Raw genomic sequence first — 26,301 nt, forward strand, 5'->3', positions numbered from 1 at the left:
TACAAGGAAATCAAATCTATTTTTTTTTCAGGTTTAAAAAGTGAACAGGAAGAATAGGTTTAAGTGCAAGAGGTAACGTGTAGAGTGATAACAGTGCATAGTGCAAAACAAAAAAGGATTGCAAATCCTATGATCACTATCCGTGCAAAATAAAATGCAAAGAGCAGGTGTACAAAGAAAAGCACATGGCTAAAACTTACAGTGCAAAGGGAGTTGTAAGGGCAACATGTCTGAAATTATTAAAAAGATTAATAGTGCCCTTGGCAACAGCTCAACTTGTGGATTGCGTTACCCTGCCATTACACTATGAATGAAATTCCCATTAGGTGCTGAGGGCAGCTAAACTTTGGGTACTTCTGAAGGTCAGTCTTCCCAAAACGCATAAATAGCTTCCCAGCTCTTCCCACTGGTTCAAAATTAAAGGAGTAATTTTACACTGAGCTGTGGGGATTGCATGACCCAGATTTCAAGGAAATGAAGGAATTAATCTTGGACTTACTAAAGGAGTAACAATTTACTAGAGGGGTGTTTATCACTGAAATCCCCAGGATACACACTAGGCGAGTTTCTCTCAAAACTTAATATACATTCTACAGGGTGGACTTACACTTTAAAATAATACTTGTTTCAATGTTTTCTCTTCTGAATATTATCATTTAAAAATGTAAAGTTAGAAAACTTTATCTCTTATGTAAATTTTTCAGATAGATAAAGATGCTCAGGGCTAAGCCACATAATTGCTTTGCTTTTGGCTTCGTAATACTGAACCATGTCTGCGCTCTACTGTTCCTCTCTCTCACTGCAAGTCCATCAGTCCGCTTAGACTGATGAAAAAAATGATAGGACTTATTACCTGTGCACAGGACCTATCTCAGCAGTCTTCTAATACAATTGCGAATTGGGCCCCTATACAGGTAGCTGCTAGAGCTAGAAACTAGCACTTGTGCATGAAATGCAATCATCGAAATATGAAACAGCAAGCATATGAAAACAAATGTCAATAAAATAACTTGTGTACATGATACAAGGAGGAGTTGAAATGTGTACTCACTGAAAAATACAAGGCTGTTTCCCTTTAGAGCAAGAGGCCCAAGATGTCCTGAGCTGTGAGCACTGTTCTAGCTGTGTTTGTACAGGAGGGAGCATAGTGTGAGTGAAAGTCAACCAACAATAACAAGTGAGTGAAAGCAAGCAAACAGAGAAACTGGTGACTGGACAGAAGCTAAAAGAAAACAATTTGAGATATTAAACTGCCCTCTAAACATCACTCTAAAGTGCAAAGATTCACTCGCCCATAACTACCAACTTAGTTCTAAAAGAGGGTTCAAGGAGAAATGTACTTGTATTATAAACCTGCTGTATGCTCCAACTGCTACCAACATCCCTTAGATGGAGATCACATGCTTGTACTGCCCAGGTCTACACAAGGTTGGATACAGATTGGTGTGCTTTTGGTCTCTGGTGTTCCCAGACCTCCTCTTTTTCCTGTCCTTACAAAAATGGAAGGTCTTTTCAGTAGGAACACAGACCAATGCCTAATTTTTTTTCAGATTTATGCAAAGCAAAACCAAACCTTTGTCTGGACTTGAGTCTTAAAAACTCTGATGTAGCCATTAATCACTGCTCAACCTCACAGTCTGGTACCACTGGGAGTATATATATTGTCTTCTTGGGTGGGGTGTACAATTCCATTTTAGTTGGGAAAAAAGGCCAAAGAATAAAGTGTGTTAAAGATTAAAGGCAAAGAATCATATTAATCTTCATAGCAATAGAGGCCGATTATATCAAAACAGGGTAGAAGATTTGGGCCCATCCCTTCGATTGACATTGATAGGGACTGCAATAAGCTCAGGTAAACCACCCCCTTTACATTGTACTGGTATAGCCCATCAGACACCAATTGCATACAAGTGAACCATTCAGATCGATGGGATTTAGAAGTAACAACCTTCATGATCCTTATACCCTCTGCTTAGAACTAAATTCTAAGTTTTGGGTTGTGCTTTTCTCTAATGGGGAGATTCCCTTTACTTTAACTCATCTTTTCTAAAAACCTAAGCTCAAGCAGTGTAATTAAACCCTATAGACACCAAGATTATGCAAGGTGCTCTTATTTTGTCCTTACAAAGTGCAGTAGGGGGAAAGATATCTCTCTCTAAGGCACTAAAACCACAGATATACCTAAGCCCTGGTCATTTAACCCTCCTCCCAGACCTACTAACACATGCTAACTTTCAACATTGCAATGTTGTCGTCAACAAGCTTCAGTTTAGAGTCAAACAGTGGGATGGAAAAGAAGTACAGGGTGGTCCTTCCATCTACCTACCAGAAAGGGCCCATATTTTTCTTACAACCTGGAATATCCCTTCGGAAATTGGGAAAGGCCATAATTCACCAATTACAAAAGAGACCACAAGCATCGCTTCAAGTTATGCTCGAAGCTCTGCTTGGGGGAGAGGGCTCCATGTGAGACAGAACAGCTCAGTTTTATTCTTTAAACATATTATATACAGTGAGAGCGCAGGGCACAGCACCCAAAGAGAGGAAACAGAGATGGAGTGGTGGGAATAGAGAAAAAAGGGAAATTAAACAAATAAAAAAAAGATATAGAATCAGAATAGATTAAAAATAAGAAAAGATTGAGGGGAAGCATAACTGGTTAATGGTCAGAATTACGAAAGGAAGTCAGAGAAGACAAAGAAAAAATGTTGATGACACCAGATTGGTCGGATCTTTGTGCCTGGTCTTAGCCTATGCGTATATTACAAGGAAAGAGAGAAAAAGCATTGGTAGGGTGAGACAGCCAGCCAGCTGGGAGGGGGACAAGGAAACAGTCTAGGTGCTGTGCAGAGGGATCTTATTCTCCCTCTCTAGGGTCCTGCAGAGTCCGCATCCTCAATATGAACCTGTGTGTTAGAAGCCAGTCCTCCTGCTGGCTGCGTGGAGCAAGCCACTAAAATCTTAGAGCTGGAGGTGGTGTAGATGGTCTGGTGAGGTGCTGGCTCATCCTGGGCCTCTGTGGTGGCAGCATCAGTGGAACTCACAAGAGCCATGGGAGCGTCAAGAGTCACGGGACCCCCAGTAACCAGAGGAGCCGTGTTCTCTGGCAGCAGCAGTTCATTGTTGGCGGTGATGAGAGCGCCGGAGTTGGCCGCCAAAGCTTCGGCTAAGAGGATTTCGGGATGGCTCTTGGCCTTGTGGGCCACTACACTGTCCTTCTTCTCAAACTTCTTCCCACATATGCCACAGGAGAACTGGTAGAAGGAGTCAGCGTCATGCTTCTTCATGTGCCAATTCAGGGAGGCCTTCTGTCTGCAGGTGAACCCGCAGAACTCACATCTAAAGTGAAAAGGAAAAACAAAAACAAAAGAATTAGTGAGCGTAGGCCTAAGGGACAACTTCAACAAATCAAGAGAGGATTTTAGGACTTACTGTAAGGGCTTTTCTCCTGTATGGATCATGCGGTGCACAGCCAGGTTGTGGGAGCTCTTAAATGCTCGGGCGCAGTATTCACATATATAATCTCGCTGGTCTAATAAGAAAGACAAAAACAGAATTTAAATTGGTCTGGCTAACAAATAGACAAAACCCAAAGGATACATGTATACACGGGCTGCTGTCTTGCAGCACATTGTGATCTATTTCACCAGTCCGAAAATGTAATGTAAAAGTATAGAAAGCCTTATTTATGACTACTGGTAGTGAAGGCATTAAATTAAACAAATATGTGGCGCAGATGCACTCATAGTTGTTTCAAGCCTGGTCTCCGGATATACCTTCAGCTATTTAAAGCAGACTGCATACAGGTTGAATGTACACAAAGCAGTGTGTACAGTGTTATGGGCATGTGATAACCACTATAAAAAAACTGCAGTAGGAGATTAAATCCTGTGCTTGGTATTCCTGAATAGATTAGTAGGACTTAAAAGTTTTAAAAGTACAGTAATCCTTTAACAATACTGCTTTATATAGTACCTTGGTGTTCCTACCTTAATCCTATATTCAACTTCTGTATTCTCCCTGTATCCCGGATATGACCAGGACCTCAGCTTTTTGGTAATTCAAGACAAGGTACCACCCCTGCCACAGCTGTCAAATGGCAGAACCTTGATGGCCAGGGGAGGCCATGCCATTTGACATTTTAACAACAAAGAAAAGGCTCAGCATAAGAAAGTAGAGCTTGAAGTCAAATTGTTAAAAGGCGAAAAGTTCCTATGTTGCAGCACTGCTTTTAGAATGAATACTTTTTAGACCATACAAGTTTAAGGGTGCCTCCTAGCTGGAAGGACTAGTTCCTAAATCTCTGCAAAATGTCTATGATTTACCTGTGTGATGCTTTGCGTGGCGCATCAGCTGCTTTTGCAGACGGAAAAGCCTCCCGCAGGAAGGGTGCGGACACACATATTTCTTCTTCAAAAGGTGCTGATATTTAATGTGGTGCTATGGACAAAAAATACAACGTCATATTCAAAGAACTCTTTAATTTTCCAACCGATTGATCAAATGCCCTATAACCTTTTACAAGAGGTCTATTTATTATTTTGTGTCTTTTGAATGGTGCCTTCTTTGTTGCTCTACTCATCATGGCTGACTGTAGCAGCAAATGTGTGTACCCTGTTCATCTCTGGTAATGACATACTACACTTTTCCACCTGTGCCTGAATACATCTCCATCATACATACACTGTCCCTGGCTATCCTTGTGACAACGCTTCTTGGAATTAAATAACAATAGCCAGAACAACTCAACAGCATCAGAGATAGGTTCAATACTTAAGCAAACAGGGTTTGCTTGGAGGAGGGGATGGCAAAAAGTTGATTGGCTGACTTAAGTGCTTTTTGAGAACATGTATGAGTTATGGACCATTTTTTTTTGCAAGGGGCACTTTATTATACCATTTTGTTTCACAGAGTCCCTTCAATCACCTTCTGTGAAGCATCTACATACCTGTAAGTATCTAGGGTGTGCCAAAACAGTGCCACATCCTTCCATCTCACAGCGCACATATTGAAGAGGGGGCTTCTTTCTGAACAGGGCAGAAAGGATATATTTTCAAAAAATAGCATTAAAGAAGAATTCTGGGGAAGGTAAAAAAAAATGCAACACACACTACTTAGCCAAAGCGCTCACCCCACCTTAACCTTCTCTACATTTTGTGAAATTTAAAAAAATTTAACTGGATAAATTAAACTTACTAAAACTAAATTTAAAGGATCTGCGTATAATATTGTCTGCATGTATCTCTGCATCTAGAATGTCTGACATGTGTACAAGATACCATCTTCCTGTCCATATTTTAAATTACACATTCAGTTTTAATTGTGCAAGTTTATTAGAGGTTCACGTTAAAAAGGATGTGATAACTGTGGATTCATGCAGACATTTAGGACACAGAAGTCATTATGATACATACATAGGTGTATAAGATGTGTGTTGGTTTAGAAAGAGACAGTTAAAGCTGAACTCCAGGGTGACAATGAATGAATGCAGCCCTGAATTCATTAATACATCATAAGTATCTATTACTAAAATTATTGTAGGAACATCAGACATGGGAAATTATTTGTGTTCCATTTATGACCCTGCTGATATTTTGTATCATTTTTATTGTACTTGTGTGCTATTTTCTTGCATCCTTTGATTAATAAATGTCAGCTAAAACTTTTTTCTGAGCCTTTGCAACATTAGAAGATGCTGTCTAGGTCTGCCCCCACAGAGATATACCCCTGATGCAAGCATCTACTCACCGCCTCTTTGGAAGTTTTGGAGTTTTGTCATCCTTGCGCTTGCGGCCTCTCCTGTGAAAAGGGAAGAAGTAAATAGGCAGCATTACGAAGTCTGAAGAGACAATTGAATGTAAGAAGTGATCTCGACACCAATTTTGATGCTGTTCCTGATGCCGACTTCATAGACTAATGTTCAAGGTCCATGGCTTAGATTTTTGAAGCCAAAGCTTTACAATGACAGCTAGTAGACTTATTTTCAGGAGGCCAGCTCTGAAATAACTTCCACAACAGATTTTTTATTAATAACTAGGTGTGAAGCACATGCATGGTTTATAATTCCTGGGCAACATTAAAACTTCGGTGAATTAATTTATTTGCCAGCTGGAACAGTTGTTTACAGAGCCTTTGCAGGGAGGAGGCCAATGAGTGTAACTACTTAAAAAAACAGCATATGCATTGACAAAAAGGTGAAAACATCAAAATAATCAATAACGGGGGCGTGGCCTGATGGCGGCGGAGTAGGACACACAGCTTCAGAGCTCCGTATCATGCCTGGTGGAATTCTGCTTGTGTAAGCGTTACAGCGCCTTTTTACCCTAGCTCATGGGACCAAAAACCAAGGGAGCACAGAAGGGACGCCCCGGTGGAGGCGACTCTTCATCTGGAGGCATCCCCGGGTTTTTTTTCGCAGGAGGCCGCACTGACCGGGCTACTGAAGATGAGTGGGATTGGAAGGCCCACCTTACAGCTCTACCTACCAGGCAAGACCTGGATTATAGTATAGGTCGCTTGGAAGACAGTTGCAAGGCAGAATTTCAAGCCATGCAGCAATCTCTTAAACAGGTGACCAGTGCCACTACAGCTCTCCAAACCCAATGTGCTGATCTTTCTTCACAGCTCATGTCCCATGCAAACATTTTGGAACGACATGAAGCGCAACTTAATCTGTTGTATTTATTACACGATGTTGCTGAAAATCCCAGCAGATGGAACAATATTTGTATAAGGGGTTTACCTGAAACAGTACCAAATTAAGAATTGTCGGCAGCTGCCTATTCTATATTTGCTAAGCTTCTTGCTGTTCCATCCGATGTTGATATAGAGATAGATAGGATACATAGAACTCCCCACGCAGTACAAACCCGTAATGTCCTCGAGATGTTATATGTCACATCCATTTCTTTAGAACCAGGGAAGACATCATGAAAAAAGCCAGAGAATCTGCCACTATTGAATATGCAGGGGCACAGATACAATTAATGCCTGACCTTTCTAAGGATACACTGGATCTTCGCAGGGCTCCTAAACCGCTCCTAACACTTCTTCGTGAACGGAACATCCCCTAATTATGGGGAAATCCATTCCATCTCATCATCAGATCGGGAGGCAGGACCTATATTCCTCATGAGCCATCCGACTTACCTCGAATTGTGCGGGATCTACGCCTTCCTGACATCATATTACCTAAATGGCCCACACCAACCTCGCTCCTCAACAGCAAACCGACTGCATCGCAAGCTCCTCCACGACATCTGCCTGACAGATCCCCAAGCCCATCACCAGGTCACGTTTCTCCTCCAACATCCTAGCCTGGTAAATCTACGTTGACTAAGGTTTTCTTCGACCTCCAAGTAACCTCAAGTGATGTTATCGGAACCTTCTATTTACCTCCTTTTTTCATCCACAAACTCTTTAGGCCACCATGTGCTATTGGATTACCCCTGAATTTGATTCTTAAAGCCACCTGCTGTATCTAGTTGAGTGTCCTGACCCCCTTCAAGAAGAGACTTTATGTTCCTGTTAAAGAAGTTTCTCATACATTGTTGAACTTTTCATCCACTGGTAGCTATGTCAATTTTTCTATACCCTTTCAGATTTTAGGTACTAGATAACTAGACACCACTGGAGGCACTGCTGACAGTCAGTTAACAAATTAGAATGCCTCCTAGATTACTAGGCTGACACGATCTGGGGCCACCAGTGGGCGCCTGAGCTATAGTGTTCTTCCCTATTTTGTCAGCCCTATTACTGTGCCTGAGATACCTAAGCCGCTATAATAAGGGCAGATGGTGCATACTCTTTTTTGTAATGGCATAGGCTTACTAGCAGATACCACTCCCTGAATTCCTTAGTCTATTTTAGCCGGAATTTGGCGAATTGCTCTTTACACACTAATATCATCTGTTTTACTGCCCCGTGTTTTAGCTAATATGCTTATATAAATGTTTAGAATATTGGGTGAAATATTTAAATTGCTTGGTAAATACTCCCTTTTTATTACTGATGGTTTTGTGGGTTCCCCCAGGTGGGACTCATTTGTTTACTTGTTGTTTGTCTTTTTGCCTCCTTCTGCTTCACACAGACACTTTCCCCACATAGGCCTACCGTCTTATTAGATGGCGATTTGGGATCTTTGGGATCCTACTTTAGTTTTTCACCCCAAGGACGAGCTCATCTCGCCCGTCTGGTGCCCCTTCCCTTGTCCCTCCCCCCCCCAATGTCATCAGTACACAATCAACCACAAATATTGAGAATCCGCACCCTTACTGTAAATGGTCCTAATAGTCCTAACAAGTGCTCGCAATTATTAGATGCTCAACACAAAGCGAGAGTGAATATCTTAATTCTACGAGACCCTATTTCTGCAACTGCTATTATTCCACATGGTGTCAAAGCTCCAATCCTGAATCTAGAACTAAAGGAGTTTCAATAGCATTTCATAAAACGGTGCCAGTACAGGTACTAGACTCCCTCTCTGATCCTCAGGGCAGATACCTGATTCTCAAAATCTCTATTTGGGATATGAAATTTACATTGGCCTCTATTTATGCACCCAATCATCAACCCACAACAGCCAAATGTCAATATTTGGAGATTCTGAAAGGGTTCGTGGAGGGGACTGTCATAGTGGGAGGAGACCTGAATTGTGTAATAGACCTCCGCACTGATACCTCGTCAGCGAAAACTCCGATCCCATACTCCAAATTAAACTCCCTACGTTCTAAATTGTATGATCTTAGATTAATGGACATATGGCGCACCCTGCACCCCACAACCAAAGACTATACTTTTTACTCTAACCCACATAATATGTACTCTCCCATAGACTATATCCTAGTGAGTCACTCTGTACTTGATTGGCATCCTACCACTTCCATTGATTCTTGTCCCTGGTCCAACCATTCCTCAAATGGGCCCTGGAGAATGGACGTGGAAGTGTAATGACTTCCTGCTCAAAGATTCTCTTTGCGCAAAGGCGATTCTTGACACGATTACCAATTTTATTGGGGACCACGCTTCGGACCCCACTCCCCTTCCTATGCAATGGGAAGCTATGAAAGGGGTTGTTCGAGGGGTCCTAATACAACAGGGAACCAGGCTTAAAAAGATAAGATCGCAAGATATTAAACTCACATCTGATAAAATCCGCTCTTTGGAACATCTACATAAACAAAACATGGCCCCTGATGTATTTTTAGAACTGACAGCTGCTAAAACCCACCTATTAAAATTATATGATTTAGCACACCAACGCCACCGGGATCGTTTCTGCAAATTAATATACCAATATGGGGATAAATGTGGCAGACTGTTGGCACAAGGTCTGCACCCGCACACATCCACCACATATATACCATCCATCCGGACAACTAATGGAAGGATAACATCCATTCCCAAAGAGATTCTGCAAACATTTTACAAATATTATTCAGCTCGCTATCAAATCCGCCCTACTACTGTGACCCCCCGACCCTACAAGAATATATAACTAAAACAGCTCTCCCAACACTAGACCCTGAGGTGATATCGCAATTAGAATCCCCATTTACTGAAGAAGAGGTCTCTGCTGCCTTTCCTGCATGTCCCTTTCCTGACTAGTTTTTTCCTCCATATCTATTGAAACACCGTTTCCATCACAGAGCCTGGAAGCACACATTACGATCCTTCCCGAACCAGGCAAAGACGGTACAGTATGCTCTAATTACAGACCTATATCATTGATCAATGTAGACGCAAAAATTTTCTCTAAGCTGAATGTTAATAGGCTGTCACCACACATGCCCTCGTTGATACATAAGGATCAAACTGGGTTCATTTATAAAAGGGAAGCTAGAGACAACACCAAAGCTACAGACGCTCCCATGTGCCTCCTGTCAATAGACGCTGAAAAAGCCTTTGACAGGGTTAGCTGGCAGTTTATGTACTCAAGTTACGCTACGTCAAGTGGGCCTAGGCCCCAGTATGGTTTCCAGAATTGCAGCATTATATTCTTCACCCGGAGCCCGTGTGCTGGTTGACAGCACTCTCTCTGACTCTTTTCAAATCAGGAATGGCACAAGACAGGGATGTCCTCTCTCCCCATTGCTCTATGCTTTAATTATGGAACACTTGGCTGTGGCCTTGCGCCACAATCCAGACCTTAAGGGGGTCATGATAGGTGACACACAATATAAACTGTCATTATATGCGGATGACCTGCTAATGTACATAACATCCCCTCATATCACTATACCTTCCATACTGAAAGAATTTGATGAATTCGGTTTATATAGTAATTTCAAGGTAAATTACTCCAAATCTGAAATTCCTAATGTTACCTTAGATTCTACTCAAATGTCAGCCATAAATACTAATACATCTTTTCGGATTTGCAATGAAGCCATTAAGTACCTGGGTATAATGCTTACCTCGGATCCTTCTAAATTGTTCACATTCAACTATTCCCCAATGTATAGTAAACTTCAATCCGATCTTCAGAACACCAAAAAAAATATACCTCATGGGATATGTTTCGACCTACTCACTTTCTAGGTGCTTCTGGGCCTGGAACTGGATTCTCTTCTTTCACCTCCTTTTTCACTTCTACAGCACTTGAATCTTGCCTGCTGCGTGGACCTCTGCGCCTGGTTCCTCCAGTTGACCTATAAGAAAATGTTTAAATGTAACTGGGAGAGACAGAAGGAATAAAAGGAGAGAATAAAATTTATGCAATAAAGACTGAAGAAATTTCGTGTTTTTGTGTGCATATTTTAAAGATTCTAGTGTGGTATATGGTAGCACAATCTGCATTCCAGTACATTCACTTTTAGTGCTGAGAGTTCAGCATTGTCAGTTATCAGCACACGACTTTCATTACCGAGAACAAGTGGAATAATAAAGCTTGTTTCAAAATGTTCCTAACTTCTACACTATCTAAGTCAATATTCTGACCCTACCCTTTTAAAACAAGCCACTTGCAGAAAAAATTACAGGTGGTGGATACAGTTCACCCTGCACAAGGAAAGAGCATAATCAGGAAGCTGATGTATAGGCAAAGAGCAGAATTTGTGCCACCCTGGTTTCCTACCCAGATTTGGAAGAAAAACACTAAGGCCCGGTGACTCAACAAAAAATACACACACATTTTGCATTTAGACAATATTTGTGTAGCCTGTATATCAGCTACTTTATGCAAATTCATGTATGACACGTGCGTCAGGGTACTGTGTTTCCTAAACTTCTTTTTTTGGACACAACAGAAAATTAGAGGACGCCTCCCAAAATGAGGGGGATTTCCCTCTTAGTTGTCTCTTAAACACCATTGGAGACACCCACTACAACCCTAAACGGCAAAAAGAGAGGACAGGCATCCTAATGACTATTTTTAGTACTTTTTTAACCAATGGATTTTTAAAGGTGGTCTGTGACACCTGAAACATGTTCAGCAGTGCTGCCAAGTGCTGATAGTCCCTGTTATGCAGTGCTAGGTAAATAGCTGTGTGAGGTTATTAGGGCAAAACTCCTAACAGAACAGCTTTTCTTTTGTGGAAACTTTATAAAGTGAACCTGTCTTAACATCAAGATACCAGCTGACAATGATGATTTGTTTATGAACAGGCAGCTGGTCCTCCTGATCTTGGCCTAACTACCTACTGGGCCTACTGACCTGAAACAAGCAACCTCCATGATCCAGGTCTCAACAGAGAATAAAGAATACACCTTCAGCAATAAAGACTTCAGTCTCTAGTCCACAAGGTTCCCTTAAAGAAGCAATGAATGATTTCCAAATAAGCAGCACTACCTGTTCATCTGAGGTCTGTAGCTTTTGTCTCTGGGGTCATCTTTATAAATTTCTTCTTCACTAAAGATATCTTCATCATCTTCTTCATCCTCGCTGAGAAAAGAAAGAAAAGAAAGAGTGGAGTGATTGGAGTGAAAATATATGTTTGGGCCCAAGTCCTTTAAAAGTTTTTTAAATGCTCTGCACCAAATACACAAAAAGGGAACATGTTTATTCTACTATTCTGAAGTGTCATTAAGTTTACTGTGAATTATAATATAAATGGTCTGTTTAACAATTGTTTCCATCATTTTTTGCAATATTTTGTTACATTAAACTGACTATGTACAGAGTGGTGACAGGGTCACCTAAATAACCCCCTTCCTTTCCAGTAGTACACACCCTTCTTCATTTTACTAATCCATTCAGCTACCACATGGGAAGACAAATACCTGGTCCTTCAAGGTGACTTGATACATTTCCTTCCATGTGACTGTAGGTACCACTCTGACTCCCAATGCTGTCACATGGGGGGAGAGTCCATGTGTGAGCTCTAAGTTACATTATTTTCTCCATCAATAGCTGTGAATGTGAGTAAAAAGAGGTAGAGTATATGTAGAGGTAAGAAAGAGACAGTAGAATATAATTGTGGGCATCTGAAGGGACAGAAACATATTTTCACACAGATTCCATAAAGCTAAATGGGCTTTTAGACTTGTGGCTGACCGCAGGCTTCTAACACAGCCTCAACAGCGCTCCCAACCACCCCTACTAAACTGAATAGGAGCTGAATAGTTGGTAACCATTTTGTACACGCATTTGAATGCGGCTGTTGTAACACTGGATTGCAGTGCAGTTCCTTAAAGCGACAAGTTGCTTCTGGACGTGTACTCACTTTACTTCCGCTGGAAAAAATATTTCCAGCACCTCCATCGCACTTAATCTCACTCAGTCGCATGACAGAGTGGTTATCAAACCCTGTGATTGACAGCACAGTTGAAAGGGGTCTAGAGGGTTAGCTTAACCCCCCTGGCGGTATTCCCGAGTGTGGCTAGGGGTTAATTTTTTTACACCAAAAAGCGGTAACCCCGAGCCACATTGGGGGTATGAAAAAAAAATCTTACCTGCTCCCCTCGGTCCTGCGGCGTCCTCAGCCATCCCCGGCCAGCTTCTCCATTGCAACCTCGAAGCGTCGGTACGCTGGGGAGGCATGGCCTGGCAGGAAATTTTAAAGCAGATTACGCTGTAATCTGCTTTTAAGTCATTGATCTCAGTAAAATATAATAAGTAATAAATGCAAAAGTACATCTATTAGTGCATCCAACAGCTTTGTCCAGTGCCCTTATTTACAGTTTGTAAACTATCAGCCCTGACCTTGGTCTGACCTTTGATTGAACTTTTCCTCATTTCCACACTTGTCTCTGACCTTGAACGTTCCCGACTTCTTCCTGGAGACTTGACCACATCCATTGCATCTAAAAGGGGTCTAGCCAGCGCAAAAGCTGTTTATGAACAACTAGTAAACAGCGATAGTGATTTGGAGTCACTTGTGGAATCAAGAGAGAGTGATTCATCAGGAAACTTGTCATCAGACAGTGACAGTGAAAGTAAACTCAGCAACGAATGTGAGTTTGAGGTCAATAATATGCGCATTTAGTGCTCTATTGACCATCTTGCACCAAAACTCAAAAACATTTGGGAAATATGTCAAATGATTCTTATAAATTTCCAACAAACCTTTGTGTCAGAAAGAGACATCAGCATAGATGAAAGTCTAATGGCCTACAAGGGGAGGCTCAGCTGGGTACATTGCATCAAAGAGCACGGTTTGGCGTGAAATCCTACATGCTGTGCAAATAAACTGGCTACATTTGAAATACAGTCATCTACACAGGAAAAGGGACATAATTAAAGCCAAAATACAGCAACTATGGAATGGCAACATCTTCTGTTCCCTCACTCATTGAGCCATTGCTAAATCAGGGCTATTGGCTCACATCTGCCAACTTTTTTACTTCTCCTGAACTTTATGAATTTGTTCTGAAACACAAAACAGATGCTTATGGAACCATTACGGCTAACCGGCGCAACCTGCCATCAATGTTTGCAAAAAGGAATCTGAAGACAGCAGAAATCGTTGCCTGGCAGAAAGGCAAAATGATGGCCCTGCGATGGCGTGACAAGAAAGATGTGTGCCAAATGAGTACAGTCCATAATGCCTCCACTCTTAGGGTACGCACAAAAGGTGGGAAACAAATCATGAAGGCACAAGTAATAATTGACTACAATAACACCATGGGAGGTGTTGACAGAGCTGATTAAGCAATGCTTATGGAATGCCTAAATTCTCTACAAGCAAAAGAGTGACAGGCCTGTGAGTCATTCTGACTTAATTTGGAAAGTTTCTGAATCTATTGTCATGAACCATCAAACACCATCAATGGCCGTGAATAGACCTAAACGTTGTTGCAGTTGTCAACATGGAACGCCTGACTGGTGGTCACCTCACGGAGTACATCCCACCAACCAAGAAAAAGGATGTGCGTGTTTTTTTGCTCAAAGAGAGATGACAGTGGATGGAAGATTCAAAAGGAAACCAGGTTCTACCTATTGTGATGTTGGACTTTGTGCAGTCCCATGTTTTAAAATGTACCATACCCGGGATGTCTACTAGACATTTAATTTAAATTTATTGATAATATTGCACCCTTGTTTGGACAATTTTCAGTGTTTTTGATATGAATACATTTTTAAAATAAATTTATTGATATTATATTATTTCATTATTTTACAATTATTATATTAAAATTTAGGATTTGTGTTTCAAACTTTAACATACCTGGGAGTTATTCCTAAGAAATACAGGCCTACAATATTAAACAACAAATTTCCAATGCAAAACAATGTACCGCTTTTGACATAAAAATACTGACATAAATAAACTGCCAGGGAGGTTATTCATACAGAAATAAAAATATAATCTTCTAAAACTCTACCCACATTTTTTTTGTTTGGGTACAGTGGGGAAAAATTTGAACCCTTTCAGGTCTTTACTGCTTCATTGTGTTGCCAAAGGGATATTTTGCTGTGAATTTCCACTGGCCACAATCATAGAGAAATTTACAATTCTCACTGAGAAAAGGAAACTGGAAAAAATCCTTTCTAATTCTAAGCACGCAGCTGACACTTCTGGATGCATAGCAAACTACTGCTGTGCAGACAGGAGAGGCAAACTGCAATAGGGGCAACAATATTTGCAAAAGCTGTGGCTATGGCCATGGTGCAGAACTTCAGACCACAACTGCTGCAAGCAAGTTGCAATACAAAGTTGCATTTGTAAACTGCACCATGATCTGCTGAAGAGAAAAAAAGGGACAAAGGTGGAGTCTGCAGTAGATTGCTGTAGACCACTGCAGGTCTGAAATGGCCCTCAATCATGTGGTCCCCTGTGTTCCAGTGATATTTATTTTCACTTTTGGGGGAGTTTATCCCATCCTCGGTTTGCTGTACCAGGAAGTGATGTACAACAGAGAGCAGAATGTCAAAGGGAAAGGTCATTACTTCAAGAAGGTCAGATATGATAAATTCCTCATTATTTGGAAGGATATATATATAAATACATATATATACACTTCGGCACTTTTGTTGTACAGAAAAGAAAGGTTGAGGTCCTTCCTGGTGTTTGGTGCTCAATTGTATCCCATGGAGCTGCCTAATACCTACACTTTTCAGATTAAAAAATCAAACATTTTTTTTTTTTTAGATCCAGCACCACTCTCAGTCTAAACTAGCAATAAAAATCTGAGATGTTCTAACATGTTTGATTCAACAGTTGCTCCGTTATTTTTGATTTTGCACAGCGTTCCACATTTTTAACGCACACCGGAAAATACACATTTACAGGAGGTATGATCTGGTTCTCACAAAGGAAGGAAAACTTAAAAAAGCAGGAGATAGAAGAAAGCATGATAGAGGCGTGTGGAACATACCATACCTTTCTAACTGGGGAGGCCTATATGTCTCGTCAGTGGGATCATCCTTGAATGGAACATCTTCCTCACTTATTAGCACATCTTCCTCTTGGTCTTCTGTCTCACTGAGAAACAAAGGAAAGGTTGGGCTAGTGAATGAGAGCAAAAAGCAATAAAAACATATATGGCACAATTCTACAATATGACTTTTCACTATTTTGTGCTCGCATCCTGCTCTAAATTTGGCTCAAAAATATATAAAAAAAACTATCAAAAGCTGCTGGGATTTAGAATGATATAAGTGCAAACAAATCCTCTGACAGTCTTCGCTCCTACTTGCGTGGTCCTAGATATTCCCCTTACCAATTCTTCCCATTAAACATCTTTATATCGTTGAAAAAGACATTTCAGTCAAATATTATTTAGAAAGCACTGACATAATATCCAGAGTCGATACCTGTATGACATACAGTTCAATAAATTTCCTTATCTTAGCCAAAGGCCGATTTTGTGGGAAAGCCTATGAACCTACCTGTATGTTTTTGGGATGTAGGAGGAAACCTGAGTGCCTGGAGAAATGACATACACACACAGGGAGAACATACCTCATGCAGAGAGTATCCTAGCCAAGATTAAAACCTAAGATCTAAGTGCTGCAGGGTGAGTTTACTAGCTGCTGAACCATTGTGCCGCCTGTAATCAGACACCAGAATATACGAAGCAGTATATATTATTATCATGTACTGATATAGCACTGACATAATACACAGTGCTTTACAGAGTTCACAGGAATACCACTCTCTCAGATGAGCTTGCAATCTAATGTACTAATATGGTCTTGTAGTACATAAACAAACATAGTTTTCTATTCTAGAAAGAAATGATGTTGTGTACCACTTAATAAAAAACTATATCTATGAATATTTATTTGTTGGACACATTGCAAACATCCAACCTCCACACATTTCATTTACAAGTTCAATTTCTCACCTTATGCCGGCTGTCTACGAGGAAGGGCCTTCATCTATTTCTGTAAAACACAACAAGAAATATCAATTTAACTTGTGACTGGCCCACAATTATCCCCTTATACAACAAATCAAAATATAGTGTGTCAGTGACCATTTATTTTTTGAGTCACAACTGTAATTCAGCCACCGCAATGCCAATTTTCCCTTATTTGGTTCCATCTTTTCCCGATTACCATGCTAGTTAATTTTTGTACCCATTTTTGTTTTGTTTTTTTTAACACAGAGACATCATTTGGTCAGATCATGACTGCTGGGACAGACAACCAGGCTTCTGTACATAGCCTGTTGAAAATACCACAGCACCCTGCCCCAGTAATCCTCTTAAAGAAGTCCTAAAGCATCCACCACAAATGGGGGCGACAACACAGATTAGGGTAACATCTTGGATATCAATGTTTACATTATTTTCTATTATTCCACACTTACCTTTGTATGAATCCCAATATCTCTCACTTCGTACATATTTAAAGCAATATAGCTCTGACACTATTCAATGCAACTATGCAAGCCTGAACTTTTCTGGATGCACCCAGCCTACACCTGGCACAGGAGATAAATGCTATAGCAATATGAACAAACACAATATTACCATTAAAATGAAGCATCCAGAGTCATTCCTGACCTCTCTTTTTGTGGAGTGGAAATTGCCCTATTTATTTTGTATCTGTATCTGTGTCCATGCAGCTGTCATTACCCCAATGTTTAAACCTCCCACACCGGTTGTTGTACAAATGTGATATTTTCAGGGTACAAGTTTCCAGATACGGGATCGCAAACATAAAATCTATTCATAAAATATTAAGAATCAGGGATCTTTTCTCATTGAAGTGGACTAAGTGAAAAAAGATTACACCATTACTTGCACAGATCTGTGACATATGCCACTCTATTTGTCAAATGGATGTATAGATGCTTAGACTAGGAGGCAACGCCTCAAATATTTACAAAACCATGAATGCTAATAGCAAGTGAGGGTCAATGACCGGATGGATGGACACAAATTAAGTAACTGTGTTTGTGAGCATGTCTGAAGGGTGGACTAAGAGGTGATTACATTTCCTACAGGAGACGTTTTACTAATGCTGTATGGAGGGAAATAGGAGAACACACCTAGCACTTTCTCCAGCAGATGACGCTGTGCTCTGCCCTGCAATCTGCCCTGTTAATCTCTTCAATGACAATGTCAGAATATTGACACCCAGCAACCAACATGATTAGGGGGCTTCGATGGTTCTGCCTAAAGCACACATTAACTTGAACCATTTTTATTGCATGTTATTTAACAGCGGAGGTTGCTGAACCGGTCTAAAATGCTTGAAAGTTTGTGAAAGACCTCAAAATCAGCTACAATTGTTATCAGTAATCTCTAAAAATCCCAATCCTGAAATTGCTTACTCAGATTTCACTGCACACATTCAACAGTCAGATATAGCCCACTTTATTTACTGGTTAATAGACATCCCGCACCATGGGATTTTTATTATTTACATAATCTCTCCAAAGTCAACCCATTGCTTGCATCAGGATTTGGGGCTCTGCAGAGGAGTAGCTGTGATGTTTTTGGGAAGCTATGTGCAGAACTCTACTGGTCCCTCCCACCAACCATAATACACCTGCATTGTATAGAGAAGCACAGCAACTACATAATGAGATCACGGCACTAATAACACTTAAAAGAGAGGAAAAACAAGACACCAAAAAGACGAAATATAAGTCTTTAGGGAGCTTTGACTTGATCAAACAAAAATAGCCTGTATCTTCATTTGCTGGGCTGGGCAGCCAACTAGATGACTTCAACATTCAGTACAGAGGTCATGTTCGTTTTGCTTTAAACCATGAATGGTAATATACATGCATTACAGACCATTGTGTTATAGCCAAGACGTACCCTTGGAAAAAGGACAGAGTTTGTTGTACAGCAATATTCTGAAGTGATTAATGATGTTTGTGAGCCCTAATTGGTTTAGAGCGATGCCCCGTTCTGGGTGATGCTGGTTAAGGAATTACTCACTGCTTATTTTATGGGATGAACAGAATAATATTCTTGCACAACTTTTCGGGTACAAAAATTAGGGTACTTGCAATAAAACATTATGTATGCAAAACTCCAATAAATCGTCCTCAAAGTCAGCTTCAAACATAACTCTTCCAAGGTCTACGAAACCCTTGACCAACAGTAATACCCTACCTACACCATTCTATCACAGCAATATTCAAATTCAGCTTTGCTTACCGTAAACCAGATCAACCGGGTTTGGTTCCGACTTGCAGATGAGCTCCAGGGTAGGAGAATCGGAGCGCGTGCTACGCAGGACTCCTTCCCTCACCACTGTACGATGCTCAACCACTTCTATGTGCTGATCCTGAATCAACACCACTGGCTCCATCTGCTGAACCCCAACTTCTTCCACCTCACACTTCGGTGCTGAAAAGTGGAAGACAATGAGTACCATTCAATGGATGATCATATGAATGTAAATTGGCAGTAAAAAATTTAAAACTCCCCGCCCCCCCCCCTTCGTTTAGTGGATCAGATAGAAAAAAGACATTACTTGCCTTTATCCACAGTCCTGCAGTGTTCCCTCATTGCTGTAATCAATCCCCCAAAACTGTTATTTTTGCCACTCTTTGACCCATGTCCCTGCACAATTTTAAACACCACCACATACAATACAGAACCAGCAACCACAGCCTGTTGTGATCAAGTGACGGGAGGCCCTCATTGTACTTGTGATGGTGCATAATAAGGGTAACATAGAGGGCCCTCTAATATTCCAGCTCAGGAAAGACGATGAATGGACCGCTGGCTGTGGTGGGCCCATGAAGAAAGGTAAGTAATGCATGATACAATAAGGAAAAAAAATTATCAATTGAGAGGAGGCATATTTCATGATTTTGTTATGGTCTGGAGTTCCACTTTAAGTTTGGATCAATGTCTTAAGTTGTGTCTTAATGTCTTAAGTCCATGTCTAACAAAACAGTTCTGTATAAAATGAAGCAGGATTCAATTCTGCAATTTGGGTCCCTAACAGGGAGTTTTTTTCCCTCACTTTCCTTACTATACTCTACTAAATAAAAAAAGAAAAAAAAATTATTTCTGTTTTTATTGCTGTTGGGTATTTCCCTCTCTTCCTGTTTGATGAAACTGTTGTCAAAGCACAGAAAATGAGGGGAAATATATGTAAAGGCGAAAATAAAACCCAATAGGGGTTCTAAATTCTTACCGATCCATTAAAGAAAAAAAGGTAGATTTTAGGGACACTACGATTATTTAGGTAATGTTCTTTTTCTTTTTAATACATAGACATATGTACCCCATGACTGCCTGTTCATTGAGCGTGAGTTTTCCAGAAGAATTTTCCATTCAGGCCCTTTAGTTACTTTTCCCATAGAAAGAAGTATAAATGGGTGGGAACAAGTAAGTGCTTTTCAGGTTTGTGTGCAAACTTCACCTTGATGAACTAAGGAAACAAGAAAATAAAAGCCAGCCTAAAGCTTCCTCTGATATCTGGAAATTATAATACCACCAGGCAATGTTTTATAGCTGTGGAAGCTAGCATGTATAGAGATTCTGTCCCTCGAAGACAGCCACAAAACAGGGTTGAGAAGGTGAAAGAAAGAGTTAACATTGGGTTAAATAGGAAAGGTAAGAGGTACTACAGGCTTTGTGACTAAGACCTAGTGTGTGCCCACACTGAATTGGGAAGAATAATTAACCAAGTTGCTTAATGTAAACCCATCATAGAAGAAAATCTGGGACTGGCACTGTTGCTACCCCACACTTTGCACATTTGAGTTCTTTTGGTAACCCATTCTACCCTGACCTGCTAGTACCAATGTTCCCCATCTTTGGGACTAACCTGTGTGTAAGCTTGGTGTCCTAAAGACCTTTCTCCCCTGTTCCAGCCTGGCAATTGGCCACTTATGTCTAAGCACTGCATTCTGGCAAGGAGCAAAGTTCACATGATCACTCATACCCAGAAGTGCTGGATATTACCCAAGTATACGGACAGATGATCAGAGCAATGACGAAACTGAAGTGATATATTGGAGCTGGAGATATTGGTGGACTGTTACGTGTGCTTGTGCTTTCAAGCAATGTTTGTGTCTGAGATCAGTCAGGGATGTGTCTGAGATGTATCGATATTGGCTTGTATGATGGAATAAATGCAAAGCAATCAGAGGCTATACTTACCTTTACTGTCACTGGGCCACCCTAAGATCTTGGTCACATACACAATTACCACCAATAAAGCGCTGGCCATAGCATTTATGATTCACATTCATAATAACAAAAAGTCCACATTACCATATTTTCTTTGGTTACAAGAATCACTGTGGGTATTACACGTCATTAAAGCCTGCTAAAGTTAGACATATTAATTTTATTTGAATATGATGTGCACTACATGCTTCCCCCCCAACCCACCCCACCCCTTGTAACCATGTGGTCACTGTACTACCATAATGAACACAGATGTCAAAAGTAATACCCAAAACTCTAGCTGCTACCTAAAAGAAACACACAGATGTCACTGGTAATACATATAATCCACATATATATTCCTACAATAATCCCTAGCTGCTGCCTAAATGAACATCCTATGTAACCAATCAGCTGTTTATTTACCAAGGACACACTTTCAGCCAATTTGCTCACTTTCTTGACCATAGAACTGCTTAAAAAAAACAACAACAAAAAAAACACACAAAAAGCCCATCAAGCACCAAGCAATACAATCATGCAGTGTGCAATCTTGAGATCAGCTATACGAAACCAATGTGTCAGGCCTATTTTTAGCTCAGTTTAGTGAAGCTGTGCCTTAAGTGGTTCAGCCAAGTATACATTCTTCAACAGGTGGGATGCACATCAAACAAGCTTGGTGTTTGCTGATTGATGGCCGATTTATTGCCACAGGATTGGTGGTTACACTATAAAATACTGATCAAACACTTACCTTTATTAGCCAGGATCTCTTCTTCCAGGTAGCTGCAAAGGTAAATGAATCAAGTTAATTAATATCCCACAATGCTTTGCCAAAGCCTGCAGCACACTGTCGACCTGCCCACTTCCTACACTAGACCAACACAGGAGTCTTCATGTCAAATCAGACTTTTGGATGGATTGTTACCCTGGCTGGGCAAACCCGACCGCAGCCAAAGGATAGTCTGTCTTCAATCCTAGGCATACATAAAGTATATTTTTTTTTTATATTGGTTTCGAAAACGCCTTTACCAAAATTTTGGCTGTGATCATTTTAATCAATTTACGACATCTGTCTATTTCGATTGAAAGTATCACATAGTATATGACTAATTTGACTAATAGGAAAAAATGTTACAATAACTCCATTATATTTTTCTGCATTTAATTGACAACCATATAACAACTTTTAATAAAGAGGACCTGTGCTTCCATAAAAGACCAACCAGCCTAACATTTTGATTTGTCATCAGAAGAGGAATAGAGGTAAGTCTTTGAATAGGGACACGTATGATCTACGTATAATACTAATACTGACACTCTAGCATCCATTAAATTGTCAAAGCATTTGACATTTTTTTTTTAGTTTTTGCACAGCCTATCACCTGATCTGTTCCGTTGTTGAATGCTATAAAGCTGGGGGAAAGCTTGTCTGATACGCGCCACGCATAGGCAGGAGATAGGACAGCCACTGTGGGTCCTTACAGCTATCTTTCAAAGAAGCAATTCTATCCTTAGCAGGAGAGATTTCAGATACTGGACAAACATTCCTCACCAATGCACATTTATTGATGGGTGGAAATTCAGATTATTGTACATTACCATCTACAGTGCTCAACCCAGAAATTTTTTTAAGCCGGGTGGGAAGAAATTTTAGGTGGGTGGCAGCCCCTGTATTGTGACCAAACTCTTTGGTAACCACCCAAAAACAGCCGGGTGGGTGCTGAAAAATGCCAGGTGGTGCGCCCAGCTAAAAGTGCATGGGGAGAACCCTGATCTATACCTAGTAAACTGCCCCCAGGGTTGAAAAGTAGGCACCATTAGAAATGTTTTAAGCAGCACAGAAACCTTGCAATTTGGAGTGCCGGAATTTAATCATCTCGGCTTTAGATGTAAAGACAAAGCTTTAGCTCTTCCCCTTCTGCTATTGGACAGAACATGACAGAGGAGCCAATAGTGATTTGCAGAGAAGGGAGCCTACCATACCATTACACTCCCCCTCCGTCCCCAATTACTTATTACAAAATACAGATTTGTTCTGCAGCTGGACCTTCAGTGGCTCATTATTCACTTCTTGGGGTGGCAGATCAAACGTGTGGGTGTGTGATCTGATCCTACAGATCCAGGCCTTCACCACCAATAACAGAACAAGAAGTTGTGAAACTGATGGGGCTCCAAGGCAAGGACAAGTTAAGTATTTTTGGAGGGTTAAAGAGCCCATTTTGAGGGCTATGGAGATCTAAAATCTATACTTGACGCACTGGTTTGGTGGGTTTTTGGGTTTCCTTTGGCCCACCTCAGGGTAGCTATGCTTTGTTCCCACATTCTTGAGACTCCAAAAGTGAGCTCCTCCTCCCATAAGTTCTGACTCATTACAGGAATTTGTGGGAGTCTCCACTATTACTAACTGGGACCTCTTTAGAGAGATTTCTTCCAGAAGCAAGTGATAACCTGAGCCAAAAAAGTGGTCAGTGAAATCTAATGGGGCATTAAACAAAACTCTATTGGAATGGTTGTTTCTCGCTTCTTGTGAAACCTCTAGGTCTGGCACCCTTCCCCATCCTGTTCACAAAAAAGGGGATCAAGTTCTACTTTTATAGCTTGTACGTTTTTTTTTTTACATTTTGAATACAGTAGGGAACGATTGATATCCCACTGCAGACAATCTTCTCTTAGAAAGAAAGAACAAATGTCCCTTCGAAAGATTGGTTTCTCTTCTGGTTCTAGTGAAATCTGAAAATTCCGTTTGTAACAATGGCCAAGATAAACATAAAGGAGGTCTTCCAAGGAAGGACACATACAACAGGTAAAACCCTACACAGGTTTTAAAACTATACCACTTTACAAAAAATGGGTTCAGACAGACTTTAATGTAAACCTGGCCAGAGAAAAATATGAGGCCTTGCTACGCTGTGTCCAGGTGACCAACATGGATGAAATCTGCTGTTCAGTCCGTCAGTCGTGGGCTGTATTCCATTATATACTCCCTAATTATTGTCATGTAAAACAGGATGTGGTACGCCTGGCATGTGCTACTCCTTGGCAACACTGATAAGATCGTATGTTCAGGACACACTTGGAAGGTTTAGCATACGCCATGACAAGTGCGGGCCAAGCGTAGCACAATCTGTATGGGACCGTGTGAACTGTATTAAATAATCCAGGCAGCAATTCCTAATGGAATGAGGATTAAACTTACTTCTTTGATGGTATTGGATACCATATTGAGTGTTGCCTACAACATGTCTCAGTGGGAGGAGCCACAGCCTCCAGCACAGGTTGAATTATGAGTCTGTGTGCTAGCTACACCACCCATAGTAATGCATAGAAACCAATAACTAAAGCCGTGCACACTCAGGAAAAATTGTGGATGGAAATGAAAAGGGAGGATGTAGTACACCCCTCGCTTGTCTTCCCCTTGGAAGTAGTAAATAGTGACAGTCTGATGGTCATTAGTGATTCAGATGGATGGGATGGGGAAAGCCATACAAGCAAGAATATTTGCCACTTGGTAGGGGAATCCAACATCTGATTTCACAACTTTTCAGAGGGGTAAATGTACTGTACTCTTCATCCTCTATAGGTCCTATGCCTGGGCTGTGTTTTACAGATGTACAGATGTACAGATGGCCGCATCCCTTTAAAATGACTCAAGGTAAAATTACTTTTGGTGGGAGGTGGATTTTGTCACTGCAGTGTTATCCCAGCTGTAGAACTGTCAGCATATGACATGATCCTGCGTTTCAGATCCCAGCACACCCCTATGGTTCCACCTACCAGAGGCTACTCTAATATACTGTAGTTCTGTACGAGTGCAGTATGGCCACAACCTCTAATAAATGAAACCACAATTCTCAGAGGGGGGACACAGGTAACCAATATGAAGTGACAGGTGCTGACGATTGCTTGGTCAATGATGACATCACAGACATTGAAAGATCATCACAAGTAACCGCCCCCCTTAGATGACAGCTGTCAAATAAAAAGAGTGGAGCTTACTGCACCCCACAAACAAAACCAGTGTTAGGGATGAGGATTGGCACAGTGCAGTACTGATGGCTTCTTCTTACTGCTGCCTGGCTGTAATCCTGATCCGCCAGATTTAGTACTAGAGAATGATCCAGAATCAGAAATTATTAGCCAGGCTAAAAGCATTTCCTAAAGACACAAGTCAATGTCAGCTCATGTATTTCTCTCAGTGCAGGATTCCTACAAATGTTTGGGGCTAAGGAAAAGTTAAAGCATGGTACCCCCAAACCAGGATGGGGAGAAGGCCTTGTGCTAAGTAAGAAACAGCTGACACTCGTGGCCACACCCACATGATAATTACCCGTAAAACCACGCCCATTATGCAAATAACCTCACTGCCACGCCCACTGCAACTTTTTCTCCCCTTTACCAGTTAGCAATGTCACGCCCACCTTCCTTTGAGCCCACCATAGCTTCAGCCCCGGACCCGCCCACGGTTCGTGACGTCATTCACCTGGGCCTGCCCCCAAGGCCTAGCTCCTCCTCCTCCCCAGGCATTTCCCGGCGGCTTCTCCTCCTCCGCGGACACTCTGCCTTCCTCCTACGGGAGGAACCCCCCGTCACCACCTCTTCTTCCCCGACCGCCCCCTCGGCCCCTGGTGCCCGGTTCGGGCGGACCTGCGGCTCTGGCCCTCCCGGCATCCGTCCGTCAGCCAGTCCGCTCTCCACTGTGCGGCACTGCGCACGCGCGGAGCTCCCCCTCCGGGTTAGCGCTTTGACGTCACGCAGGCGTACGCACCCCCTGTCGAGGGTGACCGAAGAGGAATACGCATGCGTAGTTTGCAATCTACCTGCTCGCGCGTGCCCGATAGCTCTGACCAGACGCAGACAGCTCTGAAGCACGCCCACTTCTCGTCTCACTGGGTTGTCATTGGGCCGCAGATGAAGGTGGTGAGATTGCACGCGTGCGCAGGGTTTGCTCGGTCATCATGGGGCTTTCGGGATTTGTAGTCATGTTTAACTTTTGCTTCCTTTAAAGAAACTTTATTACTAATTAACATTTCACTGAACTCGGAAAATACGTTTTTGGCACTGACAACCATAAGGAAGTAATGGAAGTTGTAATAAGTTAGCTATTTTCTTAGGAGAATTTAGGATATTCTCACCTGCTGAATATATCAAGATGGCCTGCAAGTACAACAACACAGGCACGCCTTGTTTGCAGGTGTGGAGGGACTACAACTCTTAGCATCCCTTAATAACAGCAGTGGAGGGACTACAAGTCCCAGCATGCCTTGTTCACAGTTGTTGAGGGGATACAAGTATCAGCATGCCTTGGTTTCAGGTTTGGATAGACTA

At 41.5% G+C, this 26,301-nt stretch overlaps 1 protein-coding gene across 1 annotated transcript; it reads right to left on the bottom strand.

The window, feature by feature from the left end:
• Positions 1-25,700, bottom strand: ZFP91 (ZFP91 zinc finger protein, atypical E3 ubiquitin ligase). Its single transcript, XM_072424830.1, is given in 12 exon segments — positions 1-3,339; positions 3,433-3,532; positions 4,326-4,440; positions 4,949-5,027; positions 5,749-5,799; positions 10,533-10,649; positions 11,789-11,881; positions 15,762-15,863; positions 16,729-16,768; positions 19,003-19,194; positions 21,728-21,759; positions 25,457-25,700. Coding segments are annotated over 12 exon segments (1,578 nt in total). The 5' UTR covers positions 25,645-25,700; the 3' UTR covers positions 1-2,870.
• Between the last annotated feature and the right edge of the window lie 601 nt (positions 25,701-26,301).

The sequence above is a fragment of the Pyxicephalus adspersus genome, chromosome 10, assembly GCF_032062135.1.
Source record: "Pyxicephalus adspersus chromosome 10, UCB_Pads_2.0, whole genome shotgun sequence".
In the NCBI taxonomy this organism is placed as follows: Eukaryota; Metazoa; Chordata; class Amphibia; order Anura; family Pyxicephalidae; genus Pyxicephalus; species Pyxicephalus adspersus.